We start from the raw sequence: 19,973 nt of genomic DNA on the forward strand, positions 1-19,973 counted from the left end.
AGCCCTTTATTTTTCTTTTGTTCAGGTTCTTGTGTGTAAACGTCATTCTAAAGCCTTTGTGCATTAACCTCTTCACTATTTTGAGTGTTTATTAAGACAACTGACCATGTTCCCACTCCTTGTGGGTGCACAACACTATGACTGGGGTCGGCTTGCCACAGATTCCACGGTATACAAGCTGTTAAAGTCAAACCATGACTGGGCGAAGGAACTAGAAACTTCTGTACAGGTACATACTAACGATGAGACAAGACCTTTTGCAGAATTGTGGGTTGGAACGCATCCATCTTTACCTTCTTTCATAGTCCGGTCTCCGTTGTGTCCGTTGGAAGAGATTCTGAAACAGCAAAGTAGCCAATGGCCTGACGAAGTTGACTTTCAAGAAAGCACAAAGTCACTGCCTTTTCTTTTGAAGGTACTTTCTATTCAAAAGACTCTCTCGATTCAAGCTCATCCAGACTTGACCCTTGCGCAACAACTACATCGAAACAATCCCAAACAATATCCTGATGACAACCATAAACCTGAAATGGCTGTTGCTCTGAAAACTTGTGAAGTAATGTATGGTTTTAGAAAGTTGGAAGAAATTGCAATGGTACTCACAACATACGAAGAGGTAAGGGAAGTATGTGGACGTGAAGCTGTAGAGCGTTTCTTATCTCAAGTTGGTGTCACTGCTAGAGAGAAGAGACGCTCTCTTTTGAGAGATCTTGTAGCTTCACTTCTGGAACAAAGCCAAGAAATCATTTCAAGTTGTATTTTAAGAATATTACCAAAGTTGAGAGAGTTAAAGACAACTAGTAATCAGAAAGACGTTGTGAAATATGCTGACCTGGTAACTCGTCTATATGATCAACATGGACTAGATACTGGCGTAATTCTTTCTTTATTCTTGAATTTCATTACATTGGAACCTGGTGAAGCCTTATTTATATCGGCAAATGAACCCCATGCATATGTTTCTGGTGAACTCGTGGAAATTATGTCTTGTAGTGATAATGTCGTTCGAGCAGGACTGACTTCAAAATATAAAGATGTTTCAACATTGCTCGGTATGCTTACTTTTGAAGAAGCGGACCCACAGAATGTCAAATTTTCTGGTAAGGTTATCGAGAATGGTGTAGTCTGTTATACTCCTCCTGTGGATGAATTTGAATTGGAACTTGTTCATTTGAAATCTAGTAAGAACTTTTTGGTCAAGTAAGACACGCTACGTTTTAATAATATTGCTTTTCTAAGTTCAGTGCTGAATAGATCTACTAGCCTTGTACTTTGCTTATGTGGAGATGGAAAAATACGATGCAACTGCAAGACTCTCAAGGAAGGTAGTCATGATTTGCCTCTTAGGGAGGGCTCCTGCATTTGTCTCTTGAAAAACTCCGAATGTACTATAGAAAACATGAGTTCCAAGGAGCTGTTCTATTGCGTTGCGCATATGCGAAACAGTCAAGATGCTTAACTGAAGCTCTTATATATCTCTCACTCAATTCACATGGCCCTAATGGAAATTGGACATTTTTCACTCTTCACCACCCAAAAAGAATGAAAGAAAGATCGTTTGCTTGAGAAAGTAGAAATAGGGATAAATTATTGGGCCTTGTTCAGATATAGCTTTCCATGAGTCGAGTTAGGAACCTTTTCAGGTTGTTTTCAGTAGCCGGAACTAGAAGAAACTTTTTCAGTAAATCAACTTCGTTACATTCCTCAAACTTTCAAAGTGGTCATTCAAATTCCAAGAAGATTTTATGGCTTTCGGGAACTTTTACGATATTGGCCTCCACCGCCTTCCTAAACCAGAGGAAATTGTCGCTTGAAAGTCCCACTCACCCCGTTGAAGTTGCTCAAACTTCACGTGCAAAGGAGTCAGGAGAAGATCTTTCAGACTCTTTGAAGTCACGCACACCTGCTAGTGTGGTGGAAAGTTGTTTTCAGGATTTGCAAAAGTTGGGTCTTGGTGAAAGAATTACGAGGGAGTTACATGAACTAGAAACTCATGGTTCTGATATTTCTTTTCATGACAAAGTATTACCTGACATTGTCATTTATCCACAGGATACTAACGAGGTTTCCAGTATTTTGTCAATCTGCAACCAATATCAAATGCCTGTAGTAGCATATGGAGGTGCGACGAGCTTAGAAGGTCACATTTTACCTGTGAAAGGAGGTGTCGTTTTGGACTTTAGCAACATGAAAAGAGTCATTCGAGTGAACCTTCAAGATATGGACGTTACTGTAGAACCTGGTATTTCCTGGAACGAACTCAATGATTATCTTCGACCATACGGACTATTCTTCCCACCTGATCCTGGAGCTGGCGCTAGCATTGGAGGCATGGTTGCAACTTCTTGTGGAGGAACAAATGCGGTGAAGTACGGGACTATGAAGGAAAATGTTCTTAGTTTGAAAGTTGTTCTAGCCGATGGCAAAGTAATTCATACAAGACAAAGAGTCAAGAAAAGTTCTGCTGGTTATGACTTGACACATCTTTTTATCGGTTCCGAAGGAACGTTGGGAATAGGTTGGTTATCTCTCATAAAATGGTGATGATTCTCATTTTGTATCTTTAGTTACAGAAGCTGTCTTGAAACTGCACCCCATACCGGAATCTCACGGTGTAGCAATGTGCTATTTTGACAAAATAGAAGATGCTACATCAGCCGTCATCGATATTGTTCGTGCTTCTGTAGATTGTGGCAGAATTGAACTGATGGATGACTTGATGGTAAAAGCAGTGAATAAATCAGAAGGTCTTCATTTGGAGGAGAAACCTGTACTTCTGTTTGAACTGGCTGGGTCGACTCATGCGGTGAATGAACAAATGGAAAAGATTTTAAATATTACAAAGAATCACAAGGGCCAAAACTTTGAATATGCCACAGAACCAGAGAAGCGAGAAGGACTGTGGCGAGCGAGAAAGGTATATATTGTTGTACCACTTTCGTATTTGCAGGTGGTTAACTTTTTTATAAGGACGCTCTTTGGAGTGCATACTCTCTAAGGCCTGACTGTGAGCTATGGACTACAGATGTTTGTGTCCCTGTTTCTAGACTGTCGGAAATGATTCATTATACCAAGGAGGACCTTCGAAAGACGAACATTGTAGCCCCTTTAATAGCACATGCTGGTGATGGGAATTTTCACCTAGTCATCTTAGTCAGACCAAATGATAAGGAGGAAATGGAAATGGTAAAGTCATTTAATGACAGACTTGTGAAACGAGCAATTTCAATGGAAGGCACTTGTACAGGAGAACACGGAATTGGAGAGGGAAAAAGAGAATATCTTGTAACAGAACTTGGAGAAGATGCAATTGGACTTATGAGAACGATTAAAGAAGCTTTCGATCCAAATGGAATACTAAACCCCGGAAAAGTATTTATGCCCAAGGGAAAACAAGAAATTAGTTTTTGAAAGTTTCATGTTTGATTTGTTCATAAAGAACCAAAGAGAATATGACTTTGCTTTGACAGTTACAGTACAACTTGACCTATTCCTTCACAACGAGGGCACCTTATGACACCTTTTTGTTTGCATTTGAAACAAGTTTTGCTCGAGTGCTGCAAATCTTCTATACATATCCACCCACTGTTCCATAACTTTCGGTTTTTGAGAACCTTTATAACAGTGACTTATGAAAACGTTCAAAGGTGAAGACAAACCTGAATAGGTACTTCAACGGAACTCCTAGCCTCTTTTCTACCACAAGTATTCTGTAAAACAGCAACCATATCCTTGCCCTTTCCTTTCTTCGTTGTACAAACAAAGTGGCGCCTGCCTTGGACTGGAACGACTGCTGTCCATTGAGAACCAACTAGAGAGTCTTTTTTAACGCTATTGTTCCGATTAAATACTCCTTTCTTTACTTTGCCAACGCCTGAGCAAACATCACAAGGGACGACACGGTAACCACCACAGAGAGAACATGGTTTTGGCTCTCTTTCTTGAAATCTTCTGAAAACAGGCCAACCAAATGAAGACAAAAATAACGGAAAGACGGCTGTTGGAAAAGAAAAAGCAGGAGTAGTATAGCAAGTGCTTCGTCCAGGATACACGGTTTCAAAGTCTCGAAGAATTTCCATAAGTTTTTTATTCCGGGGTGAATTTGTACCTCATAACTTGGTTCGATTGTCGAACTAGAATCTTTCAGCGCTATTCTATGGAAGACGAGAACAAATTATGAAGTCAAGACACAGGATAGTAGTCTGTCACTTTTCCAACACTTTTCGCATATGCGGCTCTCTATGTTTTCTTTACTCCAAACTGGAGAAAAACTTGTCTGTCGAAAAATTCTCGACACCCCATTATTCCATTACAAACTCTATTGAAGAAGTAAACGTCTTGGAAAGTAATCGTATAAACTTTTACGTTGGTACTTCTTCGTTGAAGAAACCAAAGAGGAACGACAAGGTAAGTTGCACGATTGCTCACTCTTCCACCAATGATATCCTGTTTGAACGTTAAACTTGTTTTCTATGTAGTTGATGTCCAGATTGTGTAAAATTTTTGTGGCAGGTTTCGTTTCTGGCGCTCTAACCTCCATAGTCATAACTCCGGTAGAAGTTGTTACAGCTCTAAAGTCGAGAGTGAACTCGCCGTATTCTTCTTTATCTTTACCCAGTATTCTTCTAAGAGTATGGAAAGAGCAAGGTTGGAAAGGACTTTTCGATGGGTGGACAGGATTCGTTTTAAAAAGTGCTGTCACAAAATCCCTCAGGCTTGCTCTCTTTGAACAAACCAAGTATTTTCTTCAAACAAAGATGCACCCGTCGAGAGATATCACACCGAAAGAAAGACTATTAGCAGTTTCGTTGACCGGTATGATGGCCATGGCAATCTGTTATCCTTTACACGCGACACAGACTCTCAAAATGAAAGGCCTCGATCCCCCTAAAAATGTTCGAGTAGTGTATGGAGGCTGGTTTCCTGCCGTGCTACGAATGGTACCTCAATATGGTTTAGAATATCTTTTCTACGATATTCTTCGAACCGAAGTCTCCAGAAGGAAACGAAGAAAGCACTCGAATACCTTTTATGTCGACTTGAACTTGTGGAGCTTGTTAGTCTTGAGTGCCGTGTCAAGTCTGTTCGCACAAACTATTGCTCAACCTTTCAATGTCATATCTAAACGAATGACTGTTTTATCTGCAACAGATTCCGAAAAATGGAGAAAATATTCACAAATTGCTGCGATGTTCAGTGTTGCAAGTGAAGTCTGGAGAGAGTCAGGAATTTTTGGTTTTTTCAGGGGTCTCCGCTATCGTTATTTGAAGGCTATACCTTCCGTGTTTATGTCTAAAGTTGCCATGTTGTGTCTCAATAGCAGGTTGGGTTTGTCACCTTCGACGGAGACGTTTCGGGCTGCTTCCACGTTCTCTTGGAAGAGCTCAAACTTTTCTTCAAGCTCAATTCTTGGGGATTCTTTCCAGTATGTGGATTCTTTCACGTTGTACTCATAAATAGTTGGAAACTTTTTCGAGTTTTTGTGCTTTAAAATGTATCGTAATAAAAAGAATAATCTGAGAACGAAATTAATCTAATTGTGATGCATTTGTCATTTGAGTCATTGCCGACTTAACCCTGTTGGGATATATTGGCTGGCCATGCTCATTCTGTCCAAAAAGAGACGGGAAGAGAACAAAAGGGCCTCATTGGACTCTGTCCAATTTCCTCCAGTTGACGCAACGAGTCCAAGTCCTTCTGAAAGGAGCTTTGAAGACTCTTCGGAGGATAGCCCTTTGTTGCGAGAAAGGTTGTCTTCACTGGGACTGGGAATTAGGACTGTGGAGAAGGATGGAAATTGCCTTTTTAGTGCAGTTTCTGACCAGCTTTATGGCACACCAGAGTACCACCGAGAATTACGAGATGCAGTGTGTGGGTTTTTGCAGAGTCATGAAGAAGAATATAGTAGCTTCGTGGAAGATAAGGATTTTCAGAGTTACATTAGCGATATGAGAAAGTTGGGTACGTGGGCAGGAAATTTAGAGGTAATTATTCTTTTTCTGTTTTTATCTAGGGTTTGAATCCGTATGTAGCTTCATGCCGTTTCTATTCTGTATCATGTCAACGTTCGCATTCACTGTGAAGACGAAAGTTTCGTGGACATAGTTAATTTTGAAGGCAATGAAGCGAAATGGATATACTTGTCTTACCAACACGGTGAACATTACGGCAGTGTTCGAGAAGCGACAGATTTACAGAATTCCGTCCATAGCTCAGTAAAGGACGTGCTTGAGTCCTCTCCAGTTCTAATGACAGATCCTCTGATACAAAGTATATCACGGAGTCACCAAATATCTCCTAAACAGGTAGCAGATTGGTATTCGGTATTCAATGGCAATATAGAGTTAACTAACAAATGGCTGAAAGTTTCCAATGTAGCTCGCTCTTCTAAATTAGTAAATGGAGAGGACTCAAGAGGATTTTCTGGGAAACCATATCATGTGAGGACGTTGTCTAATATGTTTGGCTCGTCAAAGAACAAGAAAGCTGTGAAGAGAAAAGAAAGTAGTAACCCATCCTGCCGATAGAAGTCGTGTAATAACACTATTAGAAGCTGTATATTTTTAGTGGTTAAGAGTGTTTGATAGGATGGACGGAGAATATTTCGGTTCCATAGCTTGCCAAATGCTTTCTTAGGACAAATTTTCTTCCTGTGGTAAAGAATAATTTTTAAATGTTGAATTGGCTCCTGGAAGATTTCATGCGATGGCAAAGCGAGACATTCGGATTCTTATTGTTGATAATTATGACTCTTATACTTATAATCTCTTGCAAGCACTAGCCGAAGAGACTCTTTTAAAACCGATTGTTATTCAGAACGACGATTACTTGTCTTTCGAATCATTTTCTTGTAGGTTCGTCGAGCTATTTGTGCATCTTTAAGAAGTGGTAATTTTTAACTAGTGACTTTGATTGCGTTATTCTTTCTCCAGGTCCAGGAAGGCCAGAGAACTCTAAGGACTTTGGTCTCTGTTTCCAAATTCTAAAAGAGTGGTCTCTTCCTTTGCTAGGCGTTTGTCTTGGCTTTCAGGGTTTGGTCTGGACTTTTGGTGGTGAAATAGAACACGCGCCCGACGTATGGCACGGACGTTTAAGTCGCATAAAGCATCAAGGTGTGGATATTTTTGCTAGTTTACCTGAGGTATTCTCCGTGGTAAGGTACCATTCACTGTGTGTGAAAGCTTCGACCCTTCCTGATTGTTTGTACCCTCTTGCTTGGTCATTAGAGGATAATCTACTTATGGCTTGCAAACATAAGGAAAGACCTGTTTTTGGAGTACAATTTCACCCTGAATCGATTTGTACAGAGCATGGCAAGCAGGTTCTGAGCAACTTCCTTGATATCGTGATCAAAGAGAGGAAGCCAATTAATATTTTTCGAAGCCAAGAAAATTTTCTTCAGCCTAGGCTAAGCTCAAAATCAACGTACACTGCGCAAATTAAGCAAAAGTTTCGTGTGGTGTCGAAATTGCTCAAGACACCCTTGAATGAGTTAGATATTTCAACGCTATTTCGAAAGATTTATGGAAATTCAAATGTGCCTTGTTTCTGGTTAGACTCATCATTGTCAACTGAATGTGGTGAACAGTATTCTTATATGGGAGATTGTTCAGGTCCGTTCTCAGCGTATTTCGAATATAATGTTGAGCATCAGGCAGTCGAGCAATATAGTTGTGGTGATGACGCTTCTCTAAAATTTACTAATGTTTTCAAGTGTAATATATTCGATTTCTTGCAAATGAAGCTCAATGAAAGAGTAGTAGATGCAGCGTGTATTCCTCTTTATGAGTTTTGTGGTGGTTTTGTTGGTTATTTTGGCTATGAAACCAAAAAAGATTGTTGTCCAATACGTAATCGACATAAGTCTTCGTTACCAGATGCAGCGTTTATGTTCTGTGACCGTTTCATTGTAATAAATCATCGTTCTAACACAGTTGAAGCTGTCTGTCTTGAAGATATGGTAGCAGATAATTCTGTGACTAGCAGACAGTGGTTTCAATACATTGAACTTCAAGTCAAAGATGTTGCAGAGAACCAGGAGACACTGTTGGTAAACGAGCAAAACGATGCCATTGAGTTTCCAAAGTTTCGATGGGAAATTCCGGAACAAGAATACATTGAAAAGATAAAGCGTTGTAAGACTTTTATTTATGAAGGTGAAACATATGAGATATGTTTGACCAATCGAATCCATTTCGAGGGTCGAGTGGATCCTTTTGCTGTTTACTGTAATCTTCGGAAGATCAATCCAGCTCCCTATTCCTGTTTTCTTCGTCTAAAGTCCTTATCTGTGTGCTGTAGTTCTCCAGAGCGCTTTATTCATGTGAATCGCAACATGGTTATCGAGTCGAAACCAATAAAGGGAACCATAAAGCGGGGATGTACCCATGAGGAGGATATTGATTTAAAGAAAAAATTGGAGAGTTCGGAAAAAGACTTTTCAGAAAATTTGATGATAGTAGATTTGGTAAGAAATGACTTTGGAAGAGTTTGCCATCCGGGAAATGTATGGGTTCCCAGTTTGATGAATATTGAAAGTTATGCCACTGTCCACCAGTTAGTTTCAACAGTACGTGGCATTCTTGACGAAGAAACTCCTTTACTAGAAGCTCTACGTGCTACATTTCCAATGGGCTCCATGACAGGTGCTCCTAAAGTGAGAACTATGGAAATTATTGACCAGCTTGAAACTTCTGCTCGAGGCGTGTATTCAGGAAGCATAGGATATTTGAGCTTAAATGGTGCCATCAACTTGAATGTCGTCATACGTACTATGGTAATCACTCAAAAGAGAGTAACAATTGGCACTGGTGGAGCAATCACAAGTCGTAGTATAGAAACAGAAGAATACCAAGAAATCTTACTGAAAGCTTCTGCTTTATTAACTTCGATAAGTCTAAGCTTAGGCTGTCATGGACGTTTTGATCTGAGTTGAAGTAGGATAAGTTCGAATGTACTTATCTGCTCGTTCAAATATATTTATATTCTCTATATGATGACTCGTATATGCTGTATTGTACTTTTATTAGCTTCTCTTCTACGTGCTTGTTTATATTTCATGGATATCATACAACCTTATCAGCAACACAGTCTTTGCTGTGGAAGAAGCACTTGGCCCATTCCTCCGCCAGTTCCTTTGTAATAAATTGAATATCTGAACTTCTGCGAAACCTTGCTCTAGCATCTTTCAAAAATGAGTCCTTTTTAGAGTACCATCTAGAGCTCCAAGGCTGTAAATTTTTTTTCCACAACTCGAGCTCTTCTTGCTCTGTGAAGACCGCACCCGACATACTCTTGTTCTCTTAAGTGACCAGAAAGCAAACAGGTATTCTAACTTACTTCTATAATTTGTTGAGCTTTCAAGTTGCTTGGTGGTTCTGGAAAGTACTTTCTAAACGCTTGCAGTAAGTTGAAGACTTCCTCCTCTTCTAAAATGTCCCTGTCTCTCTTTGTTGTGGAAGTTGAACCAATCCAACGATTTGTGTTCCTTATATCTACTTTTTTTGAACGCCGTTTTCTACATTGTGCTTTGACCTCAACGTACTTTTGTTCCGGAAGAAGTGGTAATAAGGGTGCCGATCCAATCAGGCTATGCTGAGACTCTGTGACTTTTGGCATTCAAACTTTCCCGCCCAACTTTGATAATTTGCAGAGTTGTTTTTTCTTTCCAAAGTATGTTGTCGATCAAATTCATGCGGGAAAGAATTGAGTTTATGTTTCCCGTTTCAAGACAAATTGCTTCGGAAGAATAAATCAAGCTTTGGTGGAAAGGACTCTGTAGGACTCAGTCACGAAGATGACCTTGTTATAAGAAGAATACTAAGTGGGCATTGAAAAACAAGAAAGTGAAACGCAGATTTCCAAATATTCGTCTCTTTTTGTAGACGTTTTGCTGTCAAAGGCTCATTGGAGAAACTTTCACAAAGACTAGGCTTGATACTGAAAGATCAAAGAATAGTGAAAATTTTGAAATTCCCTTCAACCCTCTCGTTTCTCTCAGAAGTTATACAGAAAAGATGAAACATTTCCTGTTCAAAATGTAGCCTATAATGCTACTTCTATTTGAATTTTCTCAAAAGAGTCCGTTTAGAAAATGAATTTCAAAGTAGATGACTCATCTACAAAACTTCTGTACATCATGCAAAGTTGAAAATATTTTATCTTCCATGGAGATAAAAGACTCATAAAAGTATTTGCAGGCAATGGCAACAAAGATTTCCACGATTTGTATGTTTATAAATATCAGAAATAGGAAACATTCTACAACCCAAGTGAACTCATTTAGAGCAAATTTTATGCATTTTTGTTCAATCTAGCAGTTTCGATTGGAGCTCTCCAGTTACAAAATTCCATAATCTTACGAAATAGTCGAAAAAGTTAGATGAAAGTATACACTAGGTCTTCTAGTCTATCCAGAAAAAAAAGCTCTTCTTGCTTGGCTCCTTTCATTCGATCGTTCTTTTATAAGTTGCATTCAAAAAGTTTAATCGTCATCAAAATCTTATGGAACTGAGGATGAAATAAGGTGTAAAGGAGGTCTCACTATAATTTGGCGACTGCAATCAACTTGATAAATATTTCGAGAATGAACCATTTCGCCATTGTAGTATAGATGGAGGGAGGGTAAATACAAAATACCGGTCAAAATAGGAACAAGTGTGACTACAATCTCAGTATCCGATTCGTTGTGTGGCAAAAAGCCTCGGGACTTTCCCATTACAATCCATCCGATGTTTTCGTTGTCAATTAAATAACCAAAGCCTTGACCAAAAGTATTCTCTCCCTCCCATCGAATAATCTTCAAACTGATTCGCAGGAGAAATTCGCTGCCTTGTACAAGTTGATAAGTATCATCATACTTATACTCTACTCTTAAAATGTACCATGGAACTAGCGCTGTAAATGAGAATGGGCATCTTAACTCCATATGATTGTTACGTTCAAGGCTGTCCTTGTTTTTCGAAATACAACATGATAGGCTCAGGAATGATTCTTCAGTTGACTTGAACACTGACTCAAGTCTATTCACTTCTGAAACCAACTTCAAGAAAAAGAATCGTCTTTCAAATGGCTTTTGAAAATAAAAAGAATATAAATGAATATCTCCGTTTTCATTGTCTAGCTGTAACTCTGGAACTGATATGGAGGAGATATGAAGAGCAACAAAACGAGATACAAGGGAACTACAACTAGAACAAGTAAGCATGAACTTCACTATACTCTCATCGAACAATAAGGTTTTGCATTCTATACCGATAAAAAACGGAAACACAACTTCGATTTCCTTTTCTGTATTATACTGATATGGTTTCTCCTCTCCTGAACTTAAAAATTCTTTACCAACTAAAGTGGCAAACAAAAACATTGTTTGTTTATAATGCGATGTTTCTCCAGCGGTTTGAATTGCCTTTGAGAAATCGAAGTTCTCTTTCGGAATAGGAATAGATGCCGTTAGTCGATATGTATCACCAGCCTCGATAGTTGGAAGCCTTAGAGATATCCGATCTTGTCGATGCCCACAAAACCCGATAAGAATGCTAGAACCTTCTACAGACGAATGATGTGATGCCTCAACTTCAATATCCTGATCAACAAAAAACTTGCCATCATTTGTATAAATTTCCGAGCATGATTGAAGAAAGATGCGACCAAGAGGAGGTCGTTCATGTACAAAAAGAGAAGTAAATAAAGGAAAAAAAGTGTCCAGCGGATCTGTCGCAGTCCATATTAGACTCAAACGATGCATCTTTAAATGAATACTCTCCACAAGTAACACTCCACAAAGTTCAAGACTATCTGTGATGACACTAATAATGTTGGAACCTGGTAGCACATAAAAAGAATCATTACTTTCCAGTTGAATTCTTTTATGGTCAATTTCCTTCGAAAATTCATTCTGCTCTGCCAGGAAAACAATACACTTTTCAATATATATTCCTCCAGGCAATTCAGACTCTAAAGAAATATCCAACGAAAGAGGGTCAAATTGGAAAATTTCATCCAATTGCAACTTAGTCACAATTCTACATGAGCGAAAAATTTTGTCAAGACGAAAAGATATCGTTTCAGGAACTGTCTTGGACAATTCATGCACTTCTTCAATCCAAATGGAAGCTTCCTGTTTGACCCTTTCAACTATATGTTCCGAGCAGTTTCGCTGCAATTCACACAAGTTATGAAGAATATTCAAGCAACTGCTCAAATACTTCGATGAAAGGCCTAGATCCTTTTCAGTCCTAGCAAGCCAGCTTAAACGACAAAATAATATGAGGTTCCAGTGTTCACTGGATAACAAATTACACTCGGTCTCCAAAACTTGTCGTGCTTCTTCTAGCCTTCCAATCGTTGCCAAAGTGATTCCATAATATCCTCGCATTTCAGAAACGAGCCTTTGTCTGCCAACTTTATCGAGCAACTCTGTCAAGGTGCGACATAAACCAATGAATTCTGCACAACCATTTTCAAGGCTCTCTAAATGTTGTGATAATGTTTCATCTTCTTTTAGTATTCTATCGTCCACAGTAATTTGTGTAAGAGAATCTAAAAATACTTTTTTCACATCAAGATATACGCAGGGAAATTCAATTGAAATCTTGTCAAACTTTGAACGTAAAAAATTCGAAAAGCATAAAAGTTGCATAAAAATGAGCTTCGCAATAAAATCCTCTGAAAAGTAAACGGGAAACGAATGCTGCATGTCTGCATTTTCTTCTGATTCATCCACATTGCTGTTTCGAGGAACATAAGATGAGTCTCTCAGTACACTACAACAACAGAAGATCCATGCCTGTATAAAAAAATTTTCAGTTTCCTCAGTTACATGCTTTGTTCGTTGGTAGATATTGGCAATATAGCTAGGATATCTCTTTAGACCAAAAGAATCACAAATGGCACATTATACGTACTTAAATACCAACTTGGGGATGTCCTCGAACATACGCAGTGAATATAGCAACGAAAATTGTCTTGAAAAAATGTAGGAAGAAACTTCCAACTCTCCCAAGTGACTTTGACATAATAAATTGCGAATCTCTTCACAACCATAATATAGAACTTGACGAGCTGAGGAAACTTTTGTCGATGCCTGGCGAAAGATACCTATCTTGTTGGTTTGAAAAACTTCTTGAGCGATTTGATAACATTTAAGAGATGACTCTAAATGTCCAGCTTGATAGTAGACAAAGGCAAGACTTTCTTCCAAAGCAACAAACTTTTGAAAATTCCAACCGGGAACACTTTTGCTTTGCAAGTACTTGTCTACTTCTTTTCTATATCCTTTAATCCTTTGTTCTATAGCTGATACAATACATTCTCGTAGTCGATGAACAAAGAATGCAGGAACTGTTCCACCTTGTTCAAGCTTGACAACTGTTTCACGACCTTTTATTACATTGAGTTCAGTTTTCAACCGCTCAAAAACCTTTCTTCTAGCCTTTTGTGCAGGATCTTCTTCGCTAAACATTCGCAAGCTTAATGAGGACACGTTGCTGTTTGTCGTGCTCAACGCTGCAGCCAAAGGAGCAGTTGAAGGTGGACTATATACTATCAGATACTCTACACTTTTTTCTCTACAAGCTTCTGCAAATACATGTAAACGCATTCTTTGCTTTTCTCTGTAAGAGTCAAGATCCGCGACGCTAATTACATAGATATAAAGGTAGGGATTTTTAAACCAATCAACCGGTCCAGAGTGAAAGTAGCTAACAATTCCGTTACTTGAATCAACTGTGCCACTATGAACGAGAAAGTCGAGCCACACGCTTTGAGAAACTCTGGATAGATACGAACCATCGTTGGAATAATCTTTCCACGAAAGCTGATATAGTGGCAAGCTTGACTCAACTAGCAAAAATAAATGTAAGTAAACTTTCCTCTCCTACTTAAATAGCATACCTCTTAAACGGTCCCATATCTTATACTCGTCTACAACTTTAACAGGAAGCCCTCTTGAAATGCCTTCCATTGTGTGTTTAAGTGTGTAACAAATTGTTTAGTGAAACTCTTCAAATGGTTTTTGACGTTGTCACTTCCGCCGCTGAATATGTAAGGAAAATAGTGGAAGGTTGCTCAGGACTGAAGGCTTTACTTACAGACGATGAAACCGTATGATTCCAAGTTTCTTCTTTCGTTATTAAGCCTAATAGAGTGTTTGTTGTCAGTTGTCCATGATCGGTCTCGTCTACTCGCAGCTTGAAGCTTATAATAAAGGAGTGTTCCTGATAGAGAAACTTGATACTCCAAGAAGCGAACAAATGAAACATATGAAATGTTTAGTTTTTGTTAGACCCAATTCTACCAACTTAAACATTTTGCAGAGGGAACTTGCTTCTCCAAAATTTGGAGAATACCACATATTTTTCTCAAACATCGTCAGGAAAACTTTACTAGAAGAACTTGCAGACTCAGACACTTCTGAAGTCGTCAATGAAGTACAGGAGTACTTTCTTGATTTCTATGCAGTGGCACCTCAGTTGTTTCATCTGAACGTTCTTCCTTGTGTATTGTCTGCTTCAGTTGAGAACCCTATTTTGGAACGTCTAGTTGACGGGATAAGTTCACTTTTTCTGGCACTCAAAATGAGACCCTTTATACGTTATGATGCACATAGCCAATTGTGTAGGTTTATCTGTGAAAGATTGAGTGTCAGAATGGATCAAGAGAATACTCTCTTTGACTTTCGTCGTCGTGAAAGTAACCCTGTAGTACTTATATTGGACCGTATGCAGGATCCTTTGACGCCTCTAATAACACCTTGGACCTACGAAGCCATGATACACGAACTGATTGGTATCAAGAATAATCGAGTCAACCTACGCCATTCCCCGGACGCTCGAAAAGGATATCAAGAAGTTGTGTTGGATCCAAAACAGGATGGATTTTACAATGTGAATAGATATAAGAACTATGGAGACTTGGGAGTAAATATTAAGTCGTTAGTTGACCGATTTCAGGAAAAGGCTCGATATAATCATAGCACATCAACCATCGAAGACATGATGAAGTTTTTAGAAGCTTATCCCGAGCTTCGAAGCTCCTCTTCCGAAGTAAACAAACATGTAACATTAATGAGTGAACTTTCGCGTCTTGTGACATCTCGACATCTTATGGATGTAGCACAACTTGAACAAGACATTGCCTGTAGAAACAGTTTGACTGAACATCAAAACCAGCTATTCAAGATGCTTCAAAACCCACATATTCACATTGAAGATAAATTTCGACTCAGTTTAATATACGCATTGCGTTATGAAGAAGTTACACAAAATCGATTGGGAGAAATAAAGGATACCTTAAAGAAGCTGGTAGGTTTGAATGTTGTTGAAAATTATTCTCATTTTCTTTGCAGGGACTAAGTGCAGAGCGTTTGCAGCTTTTTAGTTCGATTCTCAGGTATGGTGGCAATGCTAGTAGGACAAGCGATATATTCCAAAACAAAAGTATTTTGGGTATAGTTCGAAACACGGTTCGTCGAGGCATTGTTGGTGTAGAAAATGTTTTCGCGCAACACGTTCCTTTAATTGTTCATATCATAGATGACATTATGAAAGGTAGATTGAGAGAAACAGAATTTCCATTTATGATTCCACCATCTGGCAAAAATGTTCCAAAAGAAATAATCATTTTTATCACAGGGGGAGTTACATATCAAGAATCTAGAGCTGTTGCCTTAATTAACGGAGATTCGCAAACAGAGAGCGAACCCGAAATTAGTGCTGCTGCCAATTTTGCGCAATCAAATGGATTCCGAGTTATTTTGGGTGGCAGTACCGTGCATAATTCAAAGAGCTTTCTTGCGGAAGTTTCACGTGTTGCTTACCCATGGAAATAATACCGATGTTCTTTGGTATCTCTTTTTGTTGGGTTTCCTTTTGAGAAGAGGTACCGTCCTTGTTCCATGTGAGAGAGAATTGGAAAAGTATTCGATTTTTCTGGAAAGTCTCGAGCGAAACACAATGTTATTGGCTACATAATGAATAATAACAGTACTAGCATTTTTCTGGCGCCAAATTGAGTACCGAAACTTGTTTAAAGAACTTGTAAATATCTTGAATAATGGCACTTTTCGATTTCCCAGATGATGCGCCTGGCACTTTTGTGTTTTGCTTGTCTCCTAGTTTCTACTATTCCGAGTTCAGGAAAAGCACTTGAGGAACAAATGACATTTATCTCTCACAACTCCAACAGAGGCACAGAGAGGAAATCCTTGACAAAAGATACCGCCTACAAATCTCTTACAGCTGCTCAGTTGAATAAGATGCTATCCGGATGTCCATCGTCAATGTATCTGGATATGGTTTCTCATAAATGTGTCTCATCTTGTCCAGATTCAACGTATTCTTATAATAACCTTTGTGTTGAAACATGTCCTCCACAATATCCGGCAATTGATGCATCCTCTCGCAAATGTCTTGCTACTTGTCCTCAAGACAAACTAGTTTACTTGGTAGACAATATCTATGTTTGCGTTGATTCGTGTCCTCCAGGTTACAATTACATTCATGGTCAACAATGTCTTCAAACTTGTCCTCCCTACACGGTAATGACAGTTCAAAGATTTCAAAATTTAAGAAAACTAAAAGCTGCTTCCTCCAGTGGATAGACACTTCGACTATGACATGCTTGTCTGGATGGTACGTAAATTTTACAACGAGACTAAAGGTCCTCATATTCACTTATGGAAAGCCCATCCCATCTTCCTTATAGAATGAATCGAGTGTGTATGAAAGAGTGCCCATATCCATTGTTATACGACGGGAATTACTGCAGAAATGCTTGCCTTCCTAATCAGTTCCAGAATGGTCGCAACTGCACCAGTCAGTGTCCTTCAGATACGGTTTATAACGGAAGGATCTGTCAAGGATCTTGTCACGAGAAACTTACTGAAGTTGTTGGTACAGTTGGAGGGCAACATGCCAGAATATGCGTTCAAAATTGCTCTTCTTCGAAACCATTGTTATTCGGAACGGTAAGAATCAGGGATATTGAATAATGAATAACCCATTTGTTTCAAAGGAATGCGTTTCTTCCTGTCCAACTGGAACAGTTCAATACAACGGCGCCTGTTTATACGGGTAAGCAAATCTGTGAAGAATTACAAATAGACTCAAATATGACACCAGCTGTCCTCCAATTGCTCCAAAACACTCCAATGGTCACTGCGTAAGCCAATAAAGTGAATGCGGAGTGAAACCTGTCAGAAACGTTACGGCTTTGCCACGTTATCCAATAAAAGAAAAAATAGTTTTCTCGGTAGGAAACCTCCTTGTCCGAACAAACAAGAAAAATATGGCAAACTCAATTCCTATTTATTTATATCCTTAGTTCAAATGAACAACAACATTTGTCAACTATTTAAACTGGCCTTCGTAAAGATTGGGCGCAGTGGAATGTACAAATTCATAAAATATTTTTGCGTTATTTGAGCCAAACGTCGTTTCCAGTTCGTCTTCATCAGCATTGCAGAGTTCTTGTATAGAATTGAACTTGTTCACTATATTTTGAACGTTGCGCTCGTGAACTCCTGGTAATTGCAATAAAAGGTCGACAGCAGAATAATTGTCATATTCCTTCGAGTCTGTGTCATTTTGCACTAGGGAGTCTATCTCCGGCAGTTCGTCGATGGGTTCGGAACTTTTCAGAGCAGCAAAAACGCTACCGCAAAAGTACTCGCTATGACACCATATTAAACGCAACAAGGGAAAATGTATCGTTAGAAGAACCAACCGACTCAGTACCGATATTGGATTCAATTCCTTCACAAGTTCTGAAAAGCTCGATAAGAGAAACGACTTTCCAGGGGGAAATTCTATGAGAAGGCAAGGAAAGCGACAGTGACGACAGAGTTGTTGAACTTGCGAAAATAGTCGACCACTTTGCAAGGAACTAGTTAAGTCTGAGAGACTCTTTCTCTCCACAAATATGGACTTGCTTAGAATATAATCACCTATGCTTAACGTGACTGGTATGAGTTCAGCTCCAGTGTCATACAAAAGCTGTGGTAATTTGCTACGGAATTCCCTCATATCCACATATATTCTTCCTCCTATTTTCCTAGAATCTCGATTCAGTGTCCCTACCTCCACGATCCCAAACTTGGAGGTGTCTTCTCTATTCTGATCCACATTGGAGTGTTCGTCATCTACAAAAACAACCATATTTTCTTTTTCTCTTATGAGTCGTTCAAATGAATGAGCTTCGTATTCCAAGGCTTTTTCAAATTTATCCTTTTCGACCGAATTTTCATAAACAAGACAAAAAACTTCCAAAGGCAACTCAGTGAATTCGTTTTGATATACTTCAAGCTGTCGTATCAAACAATTATGTGGTTCATAAATAATCACGAATCTTGGCTTCAGTGACTCAAGAACTTCCAAACCCTTCCTACTCTCTGTGCTTGCTTCCAGTGTCACTATTTCGATATCGGGAACTTGTAAAGAAAGGTTGCGAGATGAATCTTTTTCTCCCAAAGTTTCTTCATCAGAACAATACGAAGCCAAGTCCATCCCCGTTTTCTCCTGTACGTTTTCTTTGTCAACAGGTTCAGGTTCTATTCCATAAAAGTTTTCTGAATCTGCAATTTCTTTAGCAAGAAGACGCTTTGCGCGAGCAATAGCTTCATCTCGGCTCTTCATAAGTTTTTGGAATTCCTTGCGAAGGTATTCTTCTGGGGCCTTGGCATCCTTTACAATTTCTGAAAGTTCTATCATCGTGGAGACATCTTTCACAAATATGATTACTCGACAACCATATCCCATTGACAACATCTCATCCCATTTTTCGCCATTTGTTTTGGCTCTAATCTCTTGCAATAGAGAATGAAGTACAGACCATTTAGGACTAGGTTCAAGGATTACCTTCATATCGAGAGGTATACTCGACCCAGATGTGAATTTGGGTTTTTTCTCCTTCCTTTCCAAATCCTTATTGTCCTTACTTTTAACATAAATTCTACTTTTTGCAAAGGTGAAAATTTTCTCCCCAGTTTTTGACATTAACCAATGAGATTTGGAAGTATCTTCACTTTGTGTGATAGCCATGAGGAAATTAAAAAAACTGACACAGTTCAGTTTGGTAGAAAAAGTTAAGATATTTCTCAAAGTTCTTAAATCTCTTATCAACTGCTTCGTATAACTGCTCACATTGTGCCACATGGGCTCCAACTGCTTCAATATGACAAAATCAAAACTTTTGAATAACGCATTCTGTATATCCAGTTCAGAAACGTCGATACTTTTATTTCGACGTTTCAGTTCAACCAAACACGCACCCATAGCTTCCAAAATTGCCTTGCTTAAAGATGCCATCTTTGGAGTCTGCCTCACTTCCAATTCAACCAGTTGCCCACTTGACTTGAGCAAGCATTGATCAACTTCTACTCGGAACCGGGGCCAGAGATATAACTTTGTAACTTTCAAGTTTCTCATGGCCTTTTCCACCAAGTGAAAGCCCCTCGTAAACCATTCCGCTCTTTCTGAAAACGCTTTTATCGAACATTTTTTGTTTTGTTCTTTCAGCAAACGAATGATAAAGCATTCTATTCGCGAATCATCTACCAAAAATTCTGCCTCATTGACAACCATACAACTCACTTTCTCCGCTGGAATTACTTTCAACAAAAGATCGTGAACCAAGATGGTGGAAGTGACAACCAAAAACCCTTGTTCTAAATGATAAATAGACTGTCTTTCTGCTCGAGAATAACTGGCGTCTATTTCTCTTGGATAAAGATGAGGCTCTATGTCTTGGTTTACTAGAAACCATTGTTCCAAAGAGTGCAACCAGTCCTTAGAAAAGCGTAAACCGAGGATAAGCTTTTGCTGTTGGCACAAGTTATCGACAAGTTTAGAAATAATTCTCTGCACACCTAGTCCCTTTCCAACGATACATAGACCATCTTGCTCTTCAACTTCCTTAAGAGCCAGTCTTTCATATTCCAAAATCATGGCCAATTCAAATGGATTTAATACTTCCAA

The 19,973-nt window shown here is 39.0% G+C and overlaps 11 protein-coding genes across 12 annotated transcripts; 7 read left to right on the forward strand and 4 right to left on the reverse strand.

The window, feature by feature from the left end:
• Positions 1 to 9: 9 nt before the first annotated feature.
• Positions 10 to 1,480, forward strand: Gasu_38450 (mannose-6-phosphate isomerase). The gene is made up of 2 exons (XM_005705099.1): positions 10 to 1,200; positions 1,255 to 1,480. The coding sequence occupies exons 1-2, from the start codon at positions 107 to 109 to the stop codon at positions 1,457 to 1,459; spliced, it is 1,299 nt and encodes a 432-aa protein (XP_005705156.1). The 5' UTR covers positions 10 to 106; the 3' UTR covers positions 1,460 to 1,480.
• A 9-nt stretch (positions 1,481 to 1,489) lies between these two features.
• Positions 1,490 to 3,440, forward strand: Gasu_38460 (D-lactate dehydrogenase (cytochrome)). The gene is made up of 3 exons (XM_005705100.1): positions 1,490 to 2,518; positions 2,568 to 2,917; positions 2,971 to 3,440. Exons 1-3 carry the CDS (start codon positions 1,618 to 1,620, stop codon positions 3,409 to 3,411), a joined length of 1,692 nt encoding a protein of 563 aa, XP_005705157.1. The 5' UTR covers positions 1,490 to 1,617; the 3' UTR covers positions 3,412 to 3,440.
• Positions 3,441 to 3,444: 4 nt separating this feature from the next.
• On the reverse strand, positions 3,445 to 4,119 carry Gasu_38470 (hypothetical protein). Of its 2 annotated transcripts, XM_005705102.1 has the most exons (2): positions 3,660 to 4,119; positions 3,445 to 3,614 (listed from the first exon to the last, which is right to left on the reverse strand). In XM_005705102.1, the coding sequence occupies exons 1-2, from the start codon at positions 4,077 to 4,079 to the stop codon at positions 3,471 to 3,473; spliced, it is 564 nt and encodes a 187-aa protein (XP_005705159.1). In that variant the 5' UTR covers positions 4,080 to 4,119; the 3' UTR covers positions 3,445 to 3,470. The 2 variants fall into 2 exon arrangements, with proteins under 2 accessions (XP_005705159.1, XP_005705158.1); XM_005705101.1 differs by having other exon boundaries at positions 3,601 to 4,119.
• A 50-nt stretch (positions 4,120 to 4,169) lies between these two features.
• Gasu_38480 (mitochondrial carrier) lies at positions 4,170 to 5,522 on the forward strand. The gene is made up of 2 exons (XM_005705103.1): positions 4,170 to 4,407; positions 4,479 to 5,522. The coding sequence occupies exons 1-2, from the start codon at positions 4,177 to 4,179 to the stop codon at positions 5,454 to 5,456; spliced, it is 1,209 nt and encodes a 402-aa protein (XP_005705160.1). The 5' UTR covers positions 4,170 to 4,176; the 3' UTR covers positions 5,457 to 5,522.
• A 7-nt stretch (positions 5,523 to 5,529) lies between these two features.
• Gasu_38490 (OTU-like cysteine protease family protein) lies at positions 5,530 to 6,680 on the forward strand. Its single transcript, XM_005705104.1, has 2 exons — positions 5,530 to 5,984; positions 6,033 to 6,680. Exons 1-2 carry the CDS (start codon positions 5,601 to 5,603, stop codon positions 6,525 to 6,527), a joined length of 879 nt encoding a protein of 292 aa, XP_005705161.1. The 5' UTR covers positions 5,530 to 5,600; the 3' UTR covers positions 6,528 to 6,680.
• Positions 6,681 to 6,699: 19 nt separating this feature from the next.
• Positions 6,700 to 9,300, forward strand: Gasu_38500 (para-aminobenzoate synthetase component I). The gene is made up of 2 exons (XM_005705105.1): positions 6,700 to 6,854; positions 6,904 to 9,300. Exons 1-2 carry the CDS (start codon positions 6,706 to 6,708, stop codon positions 8,933 to 8,935), a joined length of 2,181 nt encoding a protein of 726 aa, XP_005705162.1. The 5' UTR covers positions 6,700 to 6,705; the 3' UTR covers positions 8,936 to 9,300.
• Positions 9,301 to 9,304: 4 nt separating this feature from the next.
• Positions 9,305 to 9,789, reverse strand: Gasu_38510 (uncharacterized protein). Its single transcript, XM_005705106.1, has one exon. It carries the CDS (start codon positions 9,616 to 9,618, stop codon positions 9,331 to 9,333), a length of 288 nt encoding a protein of 95 aa, XP_005705163.1. The 5' UTR covers positions 9,619 to 9,789; the 3' UTR covers positions 9,305 to 9,330.
• A 15-nt stretch (positions 9,790 to 9,804) lies between these two features.
• On the reverse strand, positions 9,805 to 13,969 carry Gasu_38520 (uncharacterized protein). Its single transcript, XM_005705107.1, has 3 exons — positions 13,894 to 13,969; positions 12,906 to 13,842; positions 9,805 to 12,854 (listed from the first exon to the last, which is right to left on the reverse strand). The coding sequence occupies exons 1-3, from the start codon at positions 13,961 to 13,963 to the stop codon at positions 10,502 to 10,504; spliced, it is 3,360 nt and encodes a 1,119-aa protein (XP_005705164.1). The 5' UTR covers positions 13,964 to 13,969; the 3' UTR covers positions 9,805 to 10,501.
• Positions 13,970 to 13,979: 10 nt separating this feature from the next.
• Positions 13,980 to 16,060, forward strand: Gasu_38530 (vacuolar protein sorting-associated protein 45). The gene is made up of 3 exons (XM_005705108.1): positions 13,980 to 14,103; positions 14,160 to 15,302; positions 15,347 to 16,060. The coding sequence occupies exons 1-3, from the start codon at positions 14,008 to 14,010 to the stop codon at positions 15,827 to 15,829; spliced, it is 1,722 nt and encodes a 573-aa protein (XP_005705165.1). The 5' UTR covers positions 13,980 to 14,007; the 3' UTR covers positions 15,830 to 16,060.
• A 9-nt stretch (positions 16,061 to 16,069) lies between these two features.
• Positions 16,070 to 17,009, forward strand: Gasu_38540 (uncharacterized protein). Its single transcript, XM_005705109.1, has 2 exons — positions 16,070 to 16,537; positions 16,728 to 17,009. The coding sequence occupies exons 1-2, from the start codon at positions 16,076 to 16,078 to the stop codon at positions 16,968 to 16,970; spliced, it is 705 nt and encodes a 234-aa protein (XP_005705166.1). The 5' UTR covers positions 16,070 to 16,075; the 3' UTR covers positions 16,971 to 17,009.
• Positions 17,010 to 17,290: 281 nt separating this feature from the next.
• Positions 17,291 to 19,969, reverse strand: Gasu_38550 (DNA excision repair protein ERCC-4). Its single transcript, XM_005705110.1, has one exon. It carries the CDS (start codon positions 19,941 to 19,943, stop codon positions 17,349 to 17,351), a length of 2,595 nt encoding a protein of 864 aa, XP_005705167.1. The 5' UTR covers positions 19,944 to 19,969; the 3' UTR covers positions 17,291 to 17,348.
• Between the last annotated feature and the right edge of the window lie 4 nt (positions 19,970 to 19,973).

The sequence above is a fragment of the Galdieria sulphuraria genome (genome assembly GCF_000341285.1).
Source record: "Galdieria sulphuraria unplaced genomic scaffold scaf_33, whole genome shotgun sequence".
Classification (NCBI taxonomy): Eukaryota; Rhodophyta; class Bangiophyceae; order Galdieriales; family Galdieriaceae; genus Galdieria; species Galdieria sulphuraria.

What these genes read in the sequence shown, in the direction of transcription:
- Gasu_38510 (XM_005705106.1), bottom strand. Translation starts at nt 9,618, where the DNA reads ATGCCAAAAGTCACAGAGTCTCAGCATAGCCTGATTGGATCGGCACCC.
- Gasu_38550 (XM_005705110.1), bottom strand. Translation starts at nt 19,943, where the DNA reads ATGATTTTGGAATATGAAAGACTGGCTCTTAAGGAAGTTGAAGAGCAA.
- Gasu_38470 (XM_005705102.1), bottom strand. Translation starts at nt 4,079, where the DNA reads ATGGAAATTCTTCGAGACTTTGAAACCGTGTATCCTGGACGAAGCACT. An exon ending in CCGTTGAAGTACCTATTCAG is followed by an intron (nt 3,615 to 3,659) that starts GTTTGTCTTCAC and finishes ACTGTTATAAAG; the next exon opens with GTTCTCAAAAACCGAAAGTT.
- Gasu_38460 (XM_005705100.1), top strand. Translation starts at nt 1,618, where the DNA reads ATGAGTCGAGTTAGGAACCTTTTCAGGTTGTTTTCAGTAGCCGGAACT. An exon ending in CGAAGGAACGTTGGGAATAG is followed by an intron (nt 2,519 to 2,567) that starts GTTGGTTATCTC and finishes TTGTATCTTTAG; the next exon opens with TTACAGAAGCTGTCTTGAAA. An exon ending in GACTGTGGCGAGCGAGAAAG is followed by an intron (nt 2,918 to 2,970) that starts GTATATATTGTT and finishes CTTTTTTATAAG; the next exon opens with GACGCTCTTTGGAGTGCATA.
- Gasu_38480 (XM_005705103.1), top strand. Translation starts at nt 4,177, where the DNA reads ATGAAGTCAAGACACAGGATAGTAGTCTGTCACTTTTCCAACACTTTT. An exon ending in AACCAAAGAGGAACGACAAG is followed by an intron (nt 4,408 to 4,478) that starts GTAAGTTGCACG and finishes TTTTCTATGTAG; the next exon opens with TTGATGTCCAGATTGTGTAA.
- Gasu_38500 (XM_005705105.1), top strand. Translation starts at nt 6,706, where the DNA reads ATGGCAAAGCGAGACATTCGGATTCTTATTGTTGATAATTATGACTCT. An exon ending in TTCGAATCATTTTCTTGTAG is followed by an intron (nt 6,855 to 6,903) that starts GTTCGTCGAGCT and finishes ATTTTTAACTAG; the next exon opens with TGACTTTGATTGCGTTATTC.
- Gasu_38520 (XM_005705107.1), bottom strand. Translation starts at nt 13,963, where the DNA reads ATGGAAGGCATTTCAAGAGGGCTTCCTGTTAAAGTTGTAGACGAGTAT. An exon ending in GATATGGGACCGTTTAAGAG is followed by an intron (nt 13,843 to 13,893) that starts GTATGCTATTTA and finishes TATTTTTGCTAG; the next exon opens with TTGAGTCAAGCTTGCCACTA. An exon ending in ATCCCCAAGTTGGTATTTAA is followed by an intron (nt 12,855 to 12,905) that starts GTACGTATAATG and finishes GAGATATCCTAG; the next exon opens with CTATATTGCCAATATCTACC.
- Gasu_38490 (XM_005705104.1), top strand. Translation starts at nt 5,601, where the DNA reads ATGCTCATTCTGTCCAAAAAGAGACGGGAAGAGAACAAAAGGGCCTCA. An exon ending in CGTGGGCAGGAAATTTAGAG is followed by an intron (nt 5,985 to 6,032) that starts GTAATTATTCTT and finishes ATCCGTATGTAG; the next exon opens with CTTCATGCCGTTTCTATTCT.
- Gasu_38450 (XM_005705099.1), top strand. Translation starts at nt 107, where the DNA reads ATGTTCCCACTCCTTGTGGGTGCACAACACTATGACTGGGGTCGGCTT. An exon ending in AGTAAGAACTTTTTGGTCAA is followed by an intron (nt 1,201 to 1,254) that starts GTAAGACACGCT and finishes AGTGCTGAATAG; the next exon opens with ATCTACTAGCCTTGTACTTT.
- Gasu_38530 (XM_005705108.1), top strand. Translation starts at nt 14,008, where the DNA reads ATGGTTTTTGACGTTGTCACTTCCGCCGCTGAATATGTAAGGAAAATA. An exon ending in TACTTACAGACGATGAAACC is followed by an intron (nt 14,104 to 14,159) that starts GTATGATTCCAA and finishes GTTTGTTGTCAG; the next exon opens with TTGTCCATGATCGGTCTCGT. An exon ending in AGGATACCTTAAAGAAGCTG is followed by an intron (nt 15,303 to 15,346) that starts GTAGGTTTGAAT and finishes TTTTCTTTGCAG; the next exon opens with GGACTAAGTGCAGAGCGTTT.
- Gasu_38540 (XM_005705109.1), top strand. Translation starts at nt 16,076, where the DNA reads ATGATGCGCCTGGCACTTTTGTGTTTTGCTTGTCTCCTAGTTTCTACT. An exon ending in AAACTTGTCCTCCCTACACG is followed by an intron (nt 16,538 to 16,727) that starts GTAATGACAGTT and finishes TGTGTATGAAAG; the next exon opens with AGTGCCCATATCCATTGTTA.